The sequence below is a fragment of the Phaethon lepturus genome, unplaced genomic scaffold, assembly GCF_000687285.1.
Source record: "Phaethon lepturus isolate BGI_N335 unplaced genomic scaffold, ASM68728v1 scaffold11478, whole genome shotgun sequence".
Classification (NCBI taxonomy): Eukaryota; Metazoa; Chordata; class Aves; order Phaethontiformes; family Phaethontidae; genus Phaethon; species Phaethon lepturus.
Window position 1 is genome coordinate 33 of NW_010558361.1, and position 16,208 is coordinate 16,240.

Here is a 16,208-nt window from a genome sequence, read left to right on the forward strand (position 1 = left end):
GAGTCAGCTGCTCTAAGGGGCATGATGGTGCTGGGAAGAGTCCAGATGAGCTGGATGCCAGGAAGAGAAGATGGGGAGAGAGGAAAAAACTGATTGAGGGTGGGAGACAGCAGGCACCCTGGTTTGTGGGACAAGTGATTGTGCAGCTCGTTTGCGACACCAGTGTTCGTATAACACAGATAGATAGGGAATAAAAGACTGCAGGAAAGTAGCGGGACAGAATATGGTGCAGGTGCTCTCTCCTCTGCATGCTATCTTATAAATATGAATGGTAAGAGCAAAGGTGAGACTGGCAGCACATGCCCTCCTACACATGCATGACCCAGCAGGACAGGGTCCCCTTCCTGCCACAAGCATTGCACCTAGCAAGGACACCCTTTTCCCATGTTTAATATTCTGCCTTATGGCTAGGATTTGGAATGAGACGATGAGATGCAGAAAGTAGTAAGAGAAAAAAAAATTGATTTAAATTACTCTGTTAAACACAAGGTGCAGGAAACCTCTGGCTGTCCTGCCACAATCTACAGACCTCCCCACGAGAGCAACTCCAAACTCAGAGCTTATTGAAAAGGCAGTGCTCCGGACTCACCTTTGTGATAGGAGCTTCTATTGTCATCGAGTGGATCCTTGCCATGGAAGAGTACCGTCGGGTCTGCAAACTTGAAGCTGCCATTAAAGAGAGCACCGTTTACATGCCGCCGAGTGTAAATCAGAGGACAGCACTTGAAGAGTGCAGAAGCCACTGGGGGACAGCATGACAGAATCCAGCCTCATCTCCCATTTCTCCTGTATCTCTCCTCCTGCAAGTTCTTGCTCTACTGTTCCATTTCTTGCACTGTTTTCCACCTCCTTTGCAGCCACCCCTCACTTCTGCTGTCTGTTTTTCCGTCTATCCATCACTTCAGCTATGCTCAAATGAAGCTATTCTTAAGCTATATTACACTTCATGCTCAGGACCTGCCACTCTCCCTTTGTTTGCAATGGAGCTCTGTCAGAGATGGCTCCTCCTGTGAGAGTATGCGCGTGTGTCCCTCATCTCAGTGATACAGGTGCTCGCATGAAACCCGTTCCCGCTCCCCATAAGCTCCCCATAAGCTGTGCTTCTCTCACTGCATGCTGGGGCAGCAAGAAATCTCCGACACCACTCTCCCAGCCCCAGCAAGCAGCCGCAAACGGGATCCGGAGCAGAAGTACTGCTCCCAAGTAACGAGCAGCGATGGATGCCTTCATGTCCCACGCCAACGAATCCAAAATACTGGTTCGGCAGCACAACCTGCAGAGAGGTGGAACTAACGCCTCACCACGCACTCTTTTGGAAGGCTGTCCCCCCACACCGTGGCACAGCCCCTCCTTCTCTCCGCGAAGGCACCGCGCGCTGCCATGCATCGTATAGTGAGGCTGGTACTCATGCTGGGGCACTGTTTTGCAAATCAGAATAAAGAAATTTCACAGAAGTTATAAAAAACTGGAGTAATCTGTTTAATCAGCTGTGAATCTGTCTGGTTCCTCTTTCATTCTGCATTTTTCTTGCCTAGGGTAAGTCTGTTCTTTATTTATAATGTCATTCTTGACAGATTACTTTCTTACCATCACTACTTTGAGATGTTATTGACTTAACATCAATTGAGTCTTTCCTCCTGTTCTTGCATTTGAAGGAATGGGATTCTGTAAATACAAAACAAAAGCTTTAAAAACGCATGAAGTAAGACCTCTACAGAGTCTCCTCCATCTCAAATTCTGAACATTTAAGTAAATGATCTTAACGATACCACATAAGTTGGGGAAATATTGTCATCTCTGCAAACCAGAGCAAGGGACTCAGTGTCTTTCAGTTTACAGAAACTTGTCTAAAGTCACCTGGAAAGCTGTTTGGCATGGAAGCCAAGATGCCTTATGGAACAGGGGACTCGCTTCACCTAACTTCAGCCAAAAGCAGTAGTCTTTCAGGCTGTCTTTGTCTAAGGTAGTTGTCAAAGATCTTGCTTTAGGAGACAAGTCTCAGGCAGGTGGGTTGAACCCCTCCTGCAAGTAGTCCCTTTTGCTCTCCACTGACCACTGAACAAGCCTGAGTTTCACTGCCTTGAAATTTAGCCAAGTGAGAAAAATCCCATTTCAGTCTACGTTCTTCCAGCCCAAGCACAATTCAGACTCGGACAGCTTTGGTTTTTAATTGCAATAATTGTTTATACCCTGTGTTTAAGAAAAAAATCCAACAAACTGAAGAATGATTACAAACAATCAATTCCGTTGCTATGAAAATTAACCATGCACCAATCTGTCATTCTTGAAACTGCCATTTGCTAAACCAAGAGAAATTATCCAGACAAATGAAAAATCTGGATGAAATGCCTGGGAAGAGCCTCAAAAAACCCCCCCACATCTGGTAAAATTTAACTTTCCTCCAAAACATTACAGTCTGCTCTCTCCCTTATGTTTAAAAACAACAACTGTGCATCTATCCACCTCTTTGCAAGAGTCGCTGTAGTACCTATTCCCAGAGTATCTGAAATGCCACTCAAAGATCAGAGATCCCAGCAAGCTTTCAAAAGGAGATAACCACCATGTGAAGAATCAGAAATATAATAAAATTGATATTCTCAACATAAGGACCAATTTGCATAACTGTATAACAAGACAGAATATATGCAGCCTGTCTTTAGCAAAATAAAGTGTTAGTATACAATTATTCAGAAGTAAAAATATGCCCATCTCAAAAATGACTGAAATAAATACAGTTTCTGTCTTAATTCTTTTCTTTACCACAGATTTACAAGACAGCTTGTGCCTTCTTATGTCGTTGTAGTCCAGACTGGAGAAACTGAAAGCGTTTTCCTCTGTTGTCACCTAAAAGTGAGGCTTAACTAATGCATTTTTTAAATTTTTTTGGTAGGACTCCGCTTCTAAACCCCTTTCCTGCATTAACATTCAGAGGAGTTTAACATCAGGCACTCGAGTGGGAGCAAACATTTACACATAAACATAGCTGCAAGTGGCAGTAGCAGACAATACACCTCTCCTTGTGTTAAATACCAACTGGAAGCTGGAAACTTTGCTGGTTCCATCTAGAGAGCCACAGGTGCAAAAAAGCTACTCTGTGCCACACTACAATTTCAGCTGAAAATATTCAAATGCATAATAAAAAAAATTTCCTTCGCCTGGTAAGCGGAATTTCTCCCCATCCAGATTTGCTACAAATCACACCACCCCGAACAGCACGATACACGTGGATTATTTCTCTACCCTCATCGCATACTGGTACGTGCCCATGGCTCTGGGGGTTTATTCCTGGAGCAGAGCCGTGGACCGCAGGGAAGGATCACCTACACCACATGCACATGGCACTCGGGTTGCCTGCTTCCACCGCACGGCGGTCATCGACGCGGCCTCATGTGATGCGGCTTCCCAGTCTTGCTGAAGTCTGTCACAATAACGAGCAAACCCAAACGCCCCACATAATCCCTGAAACACATTGGTAAGCTAGTAGCAACTTGTTAACTAGTAACACGTGTCCTTCAGCTTAATCCACGTGCGCTCTCACCTTCCTGCTCGCAGGAAAGAATCGGTGAGAAAGAAAAAAATGCATTTTTTACAGGAACACAGGAGCAAGCAGTTTAACACACCACGGATCAGTTCTGATGGCAGCAATGGTGATGAGAGCAGCAAATATTATGTGTTGTCTCTTCTCTCCCCTGCCCATTACTCTTTGGCATCACAAAGCTCTCCAACGCTTGTACGTGTTCATATGCTACTTGGAAAAGAAGGGGATGTCAAGCAGTCGCTTCCCACGCACTTGGTATGCTATATCCTCCTCCCACGTGAAAATCAGAGGCTGCCTGACGTCGCACAGCAACGCTGCCCGGTCTTTCACAGTAGGAAGGGCCTTGGGTGCCGCAAGGTAACAAGGCACGAGAACCTGTGGACCCAGAATTAAGAGAGCCGTGCTGCATCTGGCTGAGATCGCTAGAATCATAAGCTTGAAATTGGCCTTTAGCACCTCTTTCTTCAGGGAAATGCTACTCCAGGCATTTCGCAGCATTGGAGGAAGAAATTGCCCCCTTACACTCCACCCCTTCACTCAAGAGCTATCTGCAGTAGTTCCTGAGAGCTTGGACGTGACCAGCTCTAGCCTGGACGCTACGGCCAGCTGCCTTAGCCCCCCGCGGGGCCAAACCGATGGCCCGCTGACAGGCCCTGACCTTGGAAGCACTAGGGCAGATCTGCTGGCACGAATCGGCACAGTCCCCCATTAATTTCGAACACAAAGGGCTGCCGAGGCCCACCAGCTCCAGGATCAGCACAGCGTTCTAGTACAATGAGAGCGATGCACCTCGGCTGTGAACGCCCGGCAAGAGCTCTGGACAGGAGATTGACTTGTCAGCGATGGTTACAAATCCATTTCGTGGTGTGACATCGGAGCAGCTGGCAGCCATCACTGGCCATCTGCTCTGACCACTGGCTCAACAGAGGGAAGAGACAACATTTTGTACCAGCAAAGCACCCAGCCACGACCTCAAGCAGCGTGGTACACAAAGGTAAATGACAGTATTCTAACCTGGCTGAGAATTGTCTCCCGTGTACTTCTCATCCTGGTGACTCTTGTAGGGCTGAAGTTGCACCAAGAGTAAAATACATATATGTAAGGAAAAAAGAATACAAAAGGGTTTTAAAAGGTCTACATTCAACATGTCCTAACCCAACATTTACTGTTCAGTTATTTTAAAAAAAAGTATTTGGCAAAGACTCTTCTTTAGGTGTAATTAGAAATATGAAAGTAAACAGATATGCAACGCAGGAAATCACAGATACGTAGTGCTTTTATGTACTAAGTTCCTGTTGAGTACCTGTGTCTGCAAGAGAACCCACATTCATTTTTAGGTAGTGCATAAATTGCATACGAACCTGAAAGATTCCAGAAATAAAACACAAAAAGAAAAAAAAAACCCAAAATGTTAATTTTTGCCCTTTGTACAGTAATTTAAAAATCTTTTTCTTAGTGCTAGCTAAGCTAATTTTGCATGCAGCCTTTCATGGGTCACTGATAAACCGGGCATCAAAAAACCCAGTCGCAAAAACAACTCTCCAGCAACTGAAGGGTAGAGCTAGGTGTCATCTGTCAGAACTTATTTTATTTCCAAGTAATTTTTAATCTTTCTCGTGAATGAAAAAATTAAACACAAAATCTTAATTCTTTGTGGTTCTGAAACATCTTGGGTAGCTCAACCGATAGATATTTCAATCTTTCTTAGAATTTCAGTAGGATATTTCCACCATCTTAAAGTTTACACCTATAGCTTGGTCTACAAGTAAGACAGATTAAATGCTCCTCTTCTTTTTCATCCTGCTCAGAAACAAAAGCACAGTCTGTCCAATACATGGCAGTTTAATATCTCTGTTCCTTCGTTACGTGGCTACAAGGAAGTATCTTGCTGTTAACAGGGAAACTGAGCAGAAGTTTCAGATCCTCAGGTCTGCCCTCTAAAATTAGCATATGACATATATTTAGGTATAGCTAACAGAGACACTGAAAAGGACTGAAAAGGATGCATGACTTTTTTTACTGTACTCACTAGAGAAGGTATACATACCCTCCACTTCACATCAATAAACTTCGGTGCTTGACACTGCAGTTACACGTCACGCATTACGTATGGCATTTAGGAGTCCAGTGCTGCCATCTAATCTATGGTGATCGGTTCCTCCGACCAAATCCATCACCTACCTACAGCAAAGCACTAGATTGCATGGAAGCGTGAAATCCATGGTTGCAACCTGTGAGTCTAAAGAATACGGGAAGGTTGCACTTATGCACTCTTTATCATCCATATCAGTTTGTGACAGTGCCTGCCATGAGGTCCTTACAGGGATTATTCAGGAAAGCAAGGAAAAGAATGATACAAATTCTCTTTTCCATCATTCTTGTACCCCTCCCATCTTTTTTTTTCCTTTCTGCTATCGGGGAAGGAGAGAAAGAGGGTGAAAAGGAAAGAGAGTGGAAAGGAAAAAAATACAAACTTCAGGAGTGGCTTTCTGTAATGAAGAAGAAGGGGAAAAAAAAAAGGAAGGGGAAATCCTGCGCTCATGCTCTACATAAATCTTGTTTGAGGGAGTGTAAGGAACGATACTTCCTCCAGAAAACTGATTTTAAAAGCTTAAACACCTCTCTTGTAATGGTGCAAGAACTCTAAGAGAAATCATCTTGTCCAAAGACAGTAAGATCCAGGAAGCTCATCAGATATGGTAGAGTGACACAAGGCACCTGAACTGCTCGTTCTGATCCCAAACTAGAGCTTCTCTCAGAGCCGAAGAATATCTCTGTTTGCTGCACAACTGGCAGAAAACATCAGCACAGCCCTTTAAGTGCTGTACTAAAAAACCCCCCAAAACCACACTTCAGTTCTGAATATTTCTCTTACCCCTTCTGCAGGCATGATCCGAAACAGCCACGTAAGGTAAGTTACGAGGGCAGTTACACACTTAATCTTGGGCTGATATGTTCTTAAGAGGAGAAACATCACCTCTGTTGTAAATTTATGAATGTGCAAAAACTGAATTCTATCCTGCTAGGTCTCAAACTGACAAAGGCAGCATTAATCACTACCTAGGCTTCAGCACATCAGAATAGTCACATATCAGTCAACCACCGTTCATAAATCTTCACTACACGTTCAGATGTATTTTTTTTTTCCCCATGCATAAATCTAACGTGCTTAATTTTTGTATGTGATAAATCTGGCACAGAAATCCATGAAGGTTCCTACACAGCGGTCTCTAATCATACTGTCCTTTACGGAGGCTGTCAGCAATGACACATCTACATTTTTTAAGGTGAAACGATGTATAATAATGTAAGGATGTTTCTAAGTCTACATACAGTGTCTGAATGTTGAGTTCAAGCCATTTATAATTATGTCGATGCAGTGAAACTTTAGACATTTGCATCAAAATTTGAATCATGACAGCTTTTACTGCTCTGTAATTAAATAAATAGTTTGTTTGATTTTCTTTTATCCTTCTGTAAAGAGTTGTCTTTGGCTTGAAAAGAAACCTAATATTCTTTTACAGCAGAGAAAAGTTCTACTGCTGCAAGTATTCAGGCATGGATTTTAGGAAAACTGCAGTGTTGGTCAAACAAATGTTGGTCAGGGTTGAGACCATCACATTAGTATTGCTACAAAAATAACTCCAAGAAGCCTTATGAATATAATACATAGCCATCACTGCCCATCTAACATGAAAAAAAAACCCCAAAGCCCCACAAACCAAAACCAAACCCCAGAACCCCCAAATTCCAAGATGCTGTTTGAATTTTTCACTGGTGCTCTGCTACAGGCAGGAGATGTTTCCACCACAGAAGTGAAACAGAGGAATTGCCTAGTTCTGTTGGACGCACCTTGTTTTTTTCCCCAGTAGACCTTAAATCTCCATACCATGCTTTCTATTAGGCTGTGGTCTTTAACCTTTGTGGTACATCTCTACATCCACGGAGAATCCTTCAAAGGCCATATTGCCTGTGCTTACCAAATATGTACAGCTCCTCAGATCTATAGTTCATTGCGTTAGTGCTTTATTTTACCAATAACTGCTCATGAACCAATACTAAAAATCCATGGTTTATGGATGAGGTCAGTTTAAAACATTTTGAGCCTTGTTTTTCAGTGGTAGACCTTCAAAAGTTCTTCCAAAAGTTGTGCAGATTTCTCCCTTGTTAATACCTGTCCCCACAAAAACTTCTGTAAGTGGAATGGTTTCAACAGTCAAATTTTACGGAATGCCACCTATGAGCTTCTTCCAATAAAAGAATTTTTCCAACAATGTGTTAATATTCAATATTGTTATACTGAAGTAGAGGCAACTAGGAATAGTAGTGACTTTCTAAAAACCTTTTATGCCCAAGCGTCTTTAGCCACATCATGGGTAAAAGCACATGAAAATTCTAAATAAACCAAGATACATAACCCCTACACAAAAGAACACGGAAACAGCTCATGTTTCCCAAGCACATCCTCAGTCTAAAACGTTGCCAGCTACTTCCTGTGCTCCACACTTTCTCTCTCACTGCTGCAGACCACAGGCTAAAGATAGTTTTCACTCCTTTGATCATAAAAGTCCAAACTTCTTTACTCTATGTGTCACGTACTCGCATATTTTTGAGGCAAAGCGTGTGATACGATCATTTGCTTCAGACACTTTCAGAGGGAGGGAACCAGGAGCAGATGACAGTAAAGAGCTGCCCATGCCACCAGCTGTGTTGCAGGACCTGCTCGGGTGGATAATGGCTGGACTGCAGAGACCGGGGTCAGTGGCTACGGCTGGTTTTCTTGGGTTATGGCTTGGGTTGCACCCCTCCACAACACATGTTCTGATAAATATGCAATGTCTCAGGTCCTGCATGAAGGCTGCACTTTATTCAAGAACCACACGTTGGAACCTTGTGACAGCTGAACATAGGTCATTATTAGACATAAGTACACGAGATCAGATCGGCAAGAGCAGCTCTAGAAAAGAGCCCCTGAACTCCCTTTGGACTACGGTCTGTGCTGCACCACAGTATCACAGACTCAGCTGTGACATCCACCCTCCAGAGAGCTAAAGCCTTTCTCCACTCAGCAGCCCTACATGGGAGAACAGCCCATGCAAATGCTGAAGTTTTCTTGCTTGCTCCAACAATCAATGAGAATCTTGTTGACAATATAGATTTCATCCTCTTGGGATGAAAATCCCAAGTTTTCCTCTTGGGAAAAATATGAATTTTTAAACCAAAAAACGTGAGTTTAGTAAAAGCAATGAAGATTACGATATGAAAGAAATACGATACCTGTTTGTTGTTTTCGTTGGTACAATACAGCCTTCTGAGGGACACAAAGTGTCTTATTTTCCTAGCAAGAGAGATAATCACTTGTTACCATATCAAATGGCGGAGAGATAATTGAAGCGGTACACTGCTGGTTTCTGAAGCAGAAGTCTCCACAGCTTCATGAAACAAGATGCCGAAGCCAACACCAAACAGACGACTGGGCGACGCGCGCCCCTTCAGGGTTACAGCTCTGTGTTTGTCCCAGGACACCTGATCTTTCTGTTCCTGCAGGGATTCACCTGCGCATCTGGGAGCAGAATTTGGCAACGTGCCCGTGCTACACCGCAAAGGTTTTAGGACGTACACGCACGCACACAAGCAAGGGGGTCGCCTGGCTGCTGGTCCTTCCGGCTGACTGGGTAACGGTTTGGATACCTTCATAAAGAAATGCATGGCCGCATGAACCTAAACATCAGCTTGCAGGTATCTATAGCAGCAACGCTATTAATTATTATGACTTTACACTTCTTTTAGGTAGCATATGACGATACCAAAATGGACAAAGGTCAGCAAAGAACATGACCTTCTCAACTTTCCTTATTCTGAAGCCAGCAGTTATGTCATCACCCTACTACTAAATACATGGAGGTTCATTTCAAACTTACAGATGGGGAAAGCAGATAGAAGGCCCTAAGAACTAGAAAGAAATGATGTTCTGTGGAAATTAGTTACCCTCCTTGACCGATCACAGGTGTTATCTTCACTTGCTGCTGGATACTGTCTCCTGATTTTCTTCTCACATAGTAAACGCCTTGCCATTCCTAAGCAGACACACACAACAGAGACAGCACCTAAGATTATATAGCTTGCAGTCAAATATTCATTTATTATTACATGGTCCTTATGTAATAAATAACTACATATTATTTCATGGTTGCATTTTTTAAAATAGTGTAAAATGTATTAATACAGAGTAGCACTTTCAACAGGCATTTGCTAACGTAAGGACAGCGTAAATATGTTTCTCTTCTGAGAGAGTATATAATTTTTACAAAGAACTTCAGGAATCATCTACTTTGAGGGGTTACAAACATGCTTGCTAGGTACCACCATAAGCAGTGGTGGCTGCAACACATCTCCCCTGGGAGCAGCAGAACCAAAGTCTGTGCTGAGCACCATTCAGCTTTGAAGTTGTCCGTCGTCAAGAAATACGTATGCTAAATTTCAGAAGCCCGTGACCGAAGGAAGGTCAAGCAACCTTAGGTAACCTATAGCCTATTCTTACTCCATGACGGTTTTCCCACGACCATGGCTATCCAAGGCACTCTAGATCAGCAAAAGGAAGAAACAATTTCTTCATGGCATCTTTTATCCTCATGCAAATGCCCATTTCTCTGACCGGCCACTCAATTTTCCCTCCATCCCTACTGCTTAAAGGAAAGCATCAAGAGGACTGCAGGCTAACCAAGAGCCATATATGCACCATCCTTAAACAGTCCACTGATGCAGAGATAAAAGCTATCCTTTGGTATGGATCGGAGAAGAAAGGAAGATAAAGCAGAAGGCTTCTCTCTCCTTACCACCTCAATGAGGAGAGGTTTTAAGGAGGGAACTACTTGGCAGCAGAGTAGGATGAAGCTAGAAAACGGGTGGAAGATACCTTCTCTGTCACAGACAAAGATGGATGGATGCAGAAGACACACGGGGTCTTTAAGCAGGCAGCCTGCATAAACAAGGAGGAGCAAAGCAAGGATGGCGTGCAGGTACTGCTAATGAACCAAGGTGACCCTGCCAACAACAATGACCCCCCAGATCTCTCATTGTTTCTGGAAGCGACTCAAAGGTTCAAGAACCCCTCAAAGTTCAGGAAGCAGAGGGTGAGATAGAGAAGGGTGACAGGTACTTCTGCAACCCATGGGAGATGATATAGGAGACTGCTGCATGTATTAGGGGAACATATGGCCAGGAACATGTAGTGCTTTTGTGGCCCATCCACACCACAACAGGAGTTCACAGTGCACTGCAGATATCCTAACTATAGTTAGACAAAACCCACTGGGTGCTGATATATTTTAGTCACAACTGATTATGCCACATGGTGCTCAAAGCTTGCAGTCAGTGAAGGCTCTGCAGTTACGACAGAACGGTTAAACCTTGTGGTTGGATGATGCAGCCACCTGAGAGACTGACTGAGGGACAAAGTGTTATGTTCCAACTAACAAAAGCTCCATGGGCTCTAAGCAAAACAGAAACACAGAAAATGTCCTTGTATTGATCTTAAGCCAACAGGTTTTTAGAGGAGTTCAGTCAGATCCTAAAAGCAAAGCTAAATAGATCTGTAGTCACTTGTCTGAGGCATGGGCTGTTGTGTTCCTGAGACATCTGAGGAGCAGAATTCTGGTCTTATGTGTGCACTCATGAAAACCACAGCTTGTGTTCTTAAACCTAGAGCATTAAAAATAAAGCAGAATAGAATTCTAAAGCAATTTAGCATGAGATTATTCTATTTGCTTACCTTTCCTTTTTTAATAAATGTGTTGATAGTGTCTAAAATATCTGCACAGTTTTTATCGCTTTTTGGTAGTTCAGTAAGTTCCTTGCCAATAAGCTCTCCCTTATGATACCCCATCATCCGTTCAAAGGCTGGATTAACGTACTGCCAAAACAAAAAATACTGTAGGATAATATGAAAAAGAGCATACTTAAAGGGTAATTACTCACATACAACTATCAAAGAGTTACAAGTTATACTCTAAAGCCATAACCACACACACCTACAATTCAGAGTTTTTCATATATAAATACTATGTAACGGTAAAACATCGTATTCAATTAAGGAGCTGAACAGAGAGGGTGATATGTAAACTGTTATCAGAAAGCACAGGAAGAGAACAAAACTCCTTACTGTACAGGTTATCCAGTTCTGCTACAGGTTTCATGCTGGTTTTACCATAAGCAACATTACCAAAAATTATCATCTAAATAAAATTACTGAAGGAAAAGTCTTAAAAATTCAGCAGGTATTAATGTGCATCATCCAGAAATAAGGCAGTTCACTGCACAGAGCTTTCTAATGGGCAACAAAACTAAAATACTGAAATAGAATGGGAACTACTGCCAAAGGTCTCTTTAGGGTTCCTCTCTCCACGTTCTACACAGTGGTTAACTTTTTTCCCCTTACCTGAATGACATGATCTTCACTGGTTATTTCTATAGCTTCCTGACAATGCTCTAATGCCGTAAATACTGCATTACAAGCCCTGAAATTAGCAAATGATTCACATTAGTTTTATTGTTAGAATGTTTTTCTTGCTATAAGTACATTATTATATTGTACTTATCAGTAGATGAATCACAAAGTAGCACGTTGTTTTGACTAAACCATGTCACTATCACCATTATGATTTTTTTCACGAAATTCAGCTTCAGACATCCCCGTTGTTAATGTGCTTTTACTGCAGATCATATTGTAAAATTGCTCGTGTGTACTGCAACGTCTTAATAGTATATATCTTTCTCCAAACATGCTCTAGACAGCAGGAACTAACAATTAGCAGTAAAAATAACAAATGACTGTTACATCAGAAAAGAAAGATTTGTGACCGTTAAAGATAGGGAATGCAAAAATCACCACAGCAGTATACAAAGTTTTCAATACAGCAAATAGATCAGCACTGTCAAAGAAGTCGTAATACAACATAATTAGAGGAAACAATTTAAGCCATCTCAAAGTTCTAGTCAGGAAAATATCCATTTTCCTCCTTCCGAGTAATAATTCAGAGACTTGATTTCCATACAACCTGATCTTTATCACGGGCCAAAATGATCTTAATTTCCCTTTTTTTTCAGGGCTGTCCTTGAACTAGAGCAGGAAAACTAAAGCCTTACCTTCTTGCTGCAAAATTTAAATTGCTTAAATTTAATTGCTTAATTTACACAGGATGTGATTAACATTAATACAGGCTCCTAATCCTAAAAAGAAAAAAAAAAAAAGAGAGAGAGTGCATACTAGAAAAGACAACCCAGGCATACTTGCTTTGATAGAGGTCAGTACTTCATCTTTGATTTGGACTAAACACAAACTAATTATCTTCTATGTACCTTCTATGCACCATCCATTAACGTTCTTGTATACAGTTATTACCTGAAAGGAACATCCTGCCCCCAGAACGCATAGTGGACTTTGAATTAGATACCAATGACTAGAGAATTAAGAAATACAGGACATTGCTAGTTATGCTTATCATGAAAGTAAGTCAAAGCAAATAGGATACACAGAGGCATACACGCAGCTGTGAGAATGAGGTTTTGTAGGAAAAAAGTGTTGTATACAGAAGACAACAGTAGTATTTCAGCTCATACAATAAAAGGAGCTCCCAAAGTAATTTTACAAGTGATTTTCTAGCAGTCCAAGCCAGCTCCAGAATGTGATTTTGCGCTGTGTGAAACAACTAATTTATCTCGGTGATAGATGCCCGTCTCGTACGCCAGCTGCTATCAAATGTCGTTACGTAAACTTTCTGCAAGAAAACACATAGCTATGTTTGCACTATTCAAACCTTAGTATTTGCATTTGATCTGGCAACCAACCCAGCAAAATTACAAGTTTAAATGGCCCATGTCCTCTTTGATTAATACACACCTCCCACAGATGTCCAACCAAGCTTCAAACCAGAAGAGACTATACGGAAAAGCGGAGTCCCCATGTGGAATGGAAAGACACTTTTGACCACTGACATGACCTTATACACTGCTTTCTTGGGCTAGTCCTACTTTTTTACCATGTTCCTCTTCTACCTGAACACCTGAAATATCCTGGTTTTAATTCCATCAATTAACTTTCTGAAAATATGCTCTCTTCCGTCTCACTTTTACAAAGCTGTATAGAAGACTGAGACAGCAAAGAGATCAGAGACCCAGTGTTATAGACATACAGTGCAATACTTTTTACTCACTTAATTAAACCACATGGATGAAAACAATTTATAACCAAACAGCATTAGCAAACACTAGTTCTGCTTAGTTTTTAATGGCAAATTCATTTAGGGCACCTGCCTGGTCAGGCAGAGGTAGGGAGAAACCCTCTGTTGCAAGACATCAGCTTCTCCAAGTTACAAATATGCTTCTTCAGAAAGTTTAGCTTTTAAAAGGCTACTTCATGCCCCCAGATGTTAGTGCAAATATTCCTCATAAGCGTTGTTTGTGATTGTTACCTGACAATGAGTATTTAACTGTTTAACTATCCTGGGCCTGCATCTGTTAAAGTCTTTAAACTACTTAAATATTCTGGGACTGCATCTGGCAGAGGCAGTAGCAAACCCCACAATACCACCTTTCTTTTTATAGTATTGTGCAATGCTGCCAAAGGTTCCCAAAGCAGTCATGTTCAGAAACGATGTGAACATATATATAAATACATATAATGTGTATTACCAATATACAAAAGACATGATAACACAAAATACATTTTAAATAATGTTATTATTACATAAATTAAAAGGAAGTAGGCCTACAGTTTATGTAACTACATTCAAGAGAGCAAAAGCAAACAGAATTACAAGTGGGTGGTATACTCCTGTTTCCATAAACAATACGGATGAAAGAACTGTCAGTAGATGAAATGCTGCTGGGGACTGACGGTGTTTCCTTCCGATTTTAATGAATTTTAAGATTTTTTCAGTGATTGATATTAACGAACTTGCAGAAAAATATGGTAGCCAGTATGAATCATGCTCCTCGTGTTGGACTTTTAATTATCTGCATTCATAATTGATACCACTCATGTAGAGATGCTCAGGTGGTATTTGCATCTTGTTCTTGAAATGAAACATAAACTACAAGCATTTTGTCTATGAATGACAGCTTAATCTTCCTATATAAAACTGATGTTTCTGATCTATGCTAGCTTAATTGAGAAGTCACTCATTTTATGTTGCATTTACAACTGAACAACAAAGTCAGGACCACCATAACACTTAATTAACTTCTAAAATTTTGCAGCTGCTTTATTTTCCTGATGAGTTTTGGAAAACACCTATTGAAAATTGTGTGAGTCCAAATTCTATTTTTCTCCATGAAAATTTTACTGTAATCACTTTACAGATCAGTTTGCAAAGAAAACCTTAGAAAAATCTACTTCTTAAACAGGGGCACTGAAACCTGTAGAGAATTGATACTATTTTCTGTAGATGGAACTGGAACTAATTTATAACAACCAGGAAATTACATCTTCTCAGCATGATGCTCAACTTCATGGGCTTTTTTTTCCAAACTTATTTAAATGTGTGTATAAGCATTTGTATTAAATACAAAATTAGTCACATTAAAGAAAAAGTGATAAGGAAATTAAAGTCATTTAAATTCTCACTAAGATAAAAAACTGTGCTCCTGGTCCACCAAGTGTTTCCCATGCAAGAAAATAAAATCTCAGGGTATGAAGAGCCGGATCAAGATTGCATTCAGCTCAACCTATAAAATATGAAATCTCACATACATGAGATCACAAATGACTTCGTGAAGACTTATAAATTTGCAACCCATAAACCTTACACACAAGACAGCAATTTTAAAATGCTGCCCTTTCAATTAAATGAGCCAAAGCTGTTGCTCTGCAGTATTTCGGCTAAAGGGTTTTGCCCTGCCTGTAACGCTGGTAGTGATGGCTGCTAGAATGTTCCCAGTTCAATATGGGCACCTGAAGACATACGGGACATAAGCAAGCATCAGAATGAAGGTCATGTTCTGCACTTTGCATTAAGGAAAGCCATCATTTAAACCACCAGTGAATGAAGCACACACAGACCATCTCTCAGGGTACCAGTTACTAAGGCACTTTAGTTTGTCCTTCACAAATAATAGGAGAAGGAAATAAGGGTATAGTATATTAGTTAACACACAGATGCAAAGCACATATATGAGTAGCTGGGAAGAAGCAGAAAGTAACCTGATATGATTACGTAGACCAAGCAGTTGACGTTTGCAGTTTCTTACACTTCTACATACCGTAATTTGAACTGAGATCGCACTTCCCCATGTTCTATTTGAACCAGTTCATTGTAACAAGCAGTTATGCTGCTATTCTCCATGAATTGCTGGAAGACAAATCAAGAGTGCATGAAATAGATTGGAATGGTTGTAAACCGTTATTTCTGTTCCTGCATCTAAAACTCTAACTTTATAGAGAGAGCTGGCACGAGTCCAGCAAAGGGCCACAAAGGTGATTAAGCATCTCTCCCGTGCGGACAGGCTGAGAGAGCTGGGACTGCCCAGCCTGGAAAAGAGAAGACTCAAGGGGCGACCTCATCAAGGTCTATAAATATCTGAAGAGAGAGTGTAAGAAGATGGAGCCAGCCTCTTTCCAGTGGTGCCCAGCGACAGGACCAGAGGCAATGGGCACAAACACAGGAAGGTTCCT

At 41.4% G+C, this 16,208-nt stretch overlaps 1 protein-coding gene across 1 annotated transcript in view; it reads right to left on the reverse strand.

Moving 5' to 3' along the window:
- Window positions 1–589: 589 nt before the first annotated feature.
- Window positions 590–16,208, reverse strand: part of LOC104625426 (high affinity cAMP-specific and IBMX-insensitive 3',5'-cyclic phosphodiesterase 8B-like) — a gene marked incomplete at its 3' end in the record, with an annotated part of 27,823 nt that continues 12,204 nt past the window's right edge. Inside the window, exons 5-12 of the mRNA XM_010293046.1 lie at window positions 15,797–15,885; window positions 11,976–12,054; window positions 11,310–11,450; window positions 9,527–9,615; window positions 8,816–8,876; window positions 4,553–4,604; window positions 1,588–1,665; window positions 590–666 (exon numbers count right to left, since the gene is read on the reverse strand). Coding sequence (XP_010291348.1) covers window positions 590–666; window positions 1,588–1,665; window positions 4,553–4,604; window positions 8,816–8,876; window positions 9,527–9,615; window positions 11,310–11,450; window positions 11,976–12,054; window positions 15,797–15,885 — 666 coding nt within the window. The remainder of the gene's footprint in view (window positions 667–1,587; window positions 1,666–4,552; window positions 4,605–8,815; window positions 8,877–9,526; window positions 9,616–11,309; window positions 11,451–11,975; window positions 12,055–15,796; window positions 15,886–16,208) is intronic.